Below are 3,298 nucleotides of genomic sequence, written 5' to 3'. Positions count from 1 at the left end.
TCCTTGTAGCCACACTTGTTATTAAAGAAGACTGAAACCAACCACCAAGTTGATCTTTTCCTTCTAAGTATAAATCTGCTCTTTGATCAGTTCCTTAAAAATAAAAGAAGTAAAATAGGAAAAGTATTAGAATTTTTTTAATAAAAACCATGCTATTTATTTACTGTGTCATGTTATCCTGATGGCCAAACTATATTAATGTGAGCTGTTACCCTCAATGCTACTTTATTACTCAGGATAAAGGGGAAAATCATTATAGAGTATGATCTCCCAAAAGCACAAATAACTTTATTTTTAATACTATCTATATTAGAGACATAATATTTCCAGTTAAATTTCTTGAGAAAACAAGTATTTTTATTAATTTAACAACTCTCCCAACACTTCATCATTTATATACATTATTAATTCATTTATTTCTGACACATGTATAAGGTACACAATGTGCACTGTTGAATCCAAACCAACCAACAGCTGACCCTGCAGTGGATTTTCAGAGGCAGTAAATCACATCGGAGAAGACTCTCTTTCCAGCTGGTGGATTTGAACTGGATACTTAAGCCACAAGAGCTCAAGGTACACATTATTATTTTCATTTTACAGATGAGGAAGGAGCCAGAGTGAGACATAAGCAGTAGAAATATCATTTTAACCTAGATAATCTGACCCCAGAAATCACTGTTTTATCGAAGAGTTGTATTATCCAGATGTGCTTAATTTTGAAAATCAAACAAATCAGAATTATCTTCTAATGTGACACTGATCCAATCAAACTATGAGAAAAACGTGGGGGAAAATTATTCACAAATGTCAGGTATTCAAGTATGAGAGCTACATTAGTATTCAACAGTTAACTTTTCTCTGAAATAATGGCACCAGTTGAAAAACAGCAAAAATAATAATTACTTCAGGCAAAAATTCTTAAGGATAAAAAAAACTGACCTAGAGAATGGTACTGAGTATCTTGGATCTATGTATCTAATAAAGGTTTGATATTAAGAATATATTAAGAACGCCTACAACTCAATAACCACATGCCCAACAACCAAATACAAAATGGAACAAGGACTTGTATAGACATTTCTCTAAAGATGATATACAAATGGTTAATAAGCACACGAAAAGATATCCAAAATTGTTAGTCATTATGAAAAATGTAAGTAAAAATCACAGTATTATCATATCCACTAGCATGCCTATTATAAGAAAAACAAATACTATGATCCTACTTGTATAAAATACATAGAAAATGTGAAAAGTCCATATTTTCATGCATTGTTAGAAGGTATGTAAAATGGTGTAGCCACAGGGAAAATTAGGGGATTCCCTAAATATTAAATGCAGAATTAGCTTATGGCTCAGGAATTCAATGCCCAGGTATAAGTCCAAGAGACTTGAAAGTAGAGATTCAAAGGACTACATGTACACCAATGTTTGGTTTTTACAACAGCCAAAAGGTGGATACCACTCAAGTATGTGCTTCAAGAAATGAAGAGATTAAAAAAATATATATAGTACATACATGCAATGGAATATTATTTGGCCAATAAAAGGAATGTTAACTTGCTAAACACAAAGCAGTAAGTTCTGATACATGATATGATATGATATGATATGATATGATAACATGATAAAGTTTGAAAACATTATACTGAGTCAAGTACTAAGGAAGATAAGGATAAATAATGTATGATGAAATATCTAACATGAAATCTCTAGAAAAAGCATGCACATGGGGGAAGGGTTGGGAGGAGAGAAAAGTGCAACAATGAATGAATGGAAATCCAAAGTCTCTGTAAATTTTCATTAAAGTAATAATAATTTTTTTAAAAAGGCATGCACATGGGAAAACTGCTTTATTAATCATCCAGAGCAAGAGGGAGGAATAGAAAGAGTAATGGCTGAGAGGGTGTAGAGTTTCTGTTTGAGGTGATGTAAAACGTGGGGAAATGGATAGTGATGATAGTAAAGCAATCAATGTATCAGCATCATACACTTACAATGGCAAGCTATTATATATATTTTATCACTAGAAAAAGTTTTTAAATTGTCAAGAAATGCTAACTGTCAAAGATAAATCAATTGCTTTTCCTTCTGACTCACAGTGAACCCACAAGACAGAACAGAATTGCCTCTGATAGTGTCCAAGGCTGAAGTCTTTTCAGAAGCAGAACATTATATCTTTCTCTCAAAGCACTTCACCACTGCACCACCAAGGCTCTTCCAAGAACTGTTAAACTAATAGTTAAAGTTTTTATGGAAAAACAGGCTATTTCCACAGTTTCAAGACTATCTTACAGTCAGAGACTCAGGTTGGGAATGGGGCTAAGGGCATTGAGTAACTTTACAAGAGAAAACCTGCAGACAACTCCTATGACAAGCTAAAACAGCTGTATGATCAAAGTTCAAACATAATGGAGCAATTAGACATTAAGAGCCTTCTGATATGATGCACTAAAAAGGGCATAGGATCACAAAAAATATAAGCTGAACATAAAGACACAAAACATAAACCCCAAATAAAGGATAATCTACAAAATAAACAACACTGCATTATCACAAATGTCAAAGTCATGAAAGGCAAAGAAACTTCCATTTTCTTTATCTCATACATTGTGATTGTAAATCAAGTTCCATCTTACACATTGTGACTACATAATGTAAAGTTTCATCTGAGGGGAAAAAACTGGGGGGGAAACTGGAGATCACTAGATTGTGAGAATAAGATAGGGAATCTCCTTCTGTGCATTTAACTACCTCTGAAAACTATGGTCAGCTATGAGTTGATTCTGACTGGATGGTACTTAACAACAAAAAGGATGGGTTTTCTAGCTTAAAAATTATCTCCCTTAGCAAAAGCATGAGTAAGTCTATAGATCTCTTCCAAATAACATTTATGTTTCAAAACCTTTAATCTATTAAAAATTACCTGGAAGAACATGAAACCAGGAAGTTCCACTATCAAACCAGATGTCCAAAATATCCTGACCTGGTTTATATTCCAAGGCATCAGGACCACCAACCTAATTAGATAAAGTAATAGCGTTTTTCATTACACAAAGATCTTAACACATACAAAATACAAAAAAAAAAAAGGTTCTAAAATAAAATACAAACATTAAAACTTCTAAATAATAGTTAAAATATTTGAAAATATTTCACAACTAAATACAACTGCCTTTATTTAAAAAGAAAAGTAACTTTGGTCACTCGGTACTTACACATTTACCAATGTAAGTATAAACTGGTTTTTATTTTCTTAAAATTAACTTCTACATTGAAAAACAAGCAACTCATG

The 3,298-nt window shown here is 32.4% G+C and overlaps 1 protein-coding gene across 1 annotated transcript in view; it reads right to left on the bottom strand.

The window, feature by feature from the left end:
* IARS2 (isoleucyl-tRNA synthetase 2, mitochondrial) overlaps window positions 1-3,298 on the bottom strand; it is an 83,920-nt gene that overhangs the window by 17,839 nt on the left and 62,783 nt on the right. Inside the window, exons 14-15 of the mRNA XM_006894592.1 lie at window positions 2,930-3,023; window positions 14-93 (exon numbers count right to left, since the gene is read on the bottom strand). Coding sequence (XP_006894654.1) covers window positions 14-93; window positions 2,930-3,023 — 174 coding nt within the window. The remainder of the gene's footprint in view (window positions 1-13; window positions 94-2,929; window positions 3,024-3,298) is intronic.

This window comes from Elephantulus edwardii, unplaced genomic scaffold (assembly GCF_000299155.1).
Source record: "Elephantulus edwardii isolate Elephantulus edwardi_28Jun2011 unplaced genomic scaffold, EleEdw1.0 scaffold00146, whole genome shotgun sequence".
Classification (NCBI taxonomy): Eukaryota; Metazoa; Chordata; class Mammalia; order Macroscelidea; family Macroscelididae; genus Elephantulus; species Elephantulus edwardii.
This window is presented reverse-complemented; position numbering and strand designations above follow the sequence as displayed.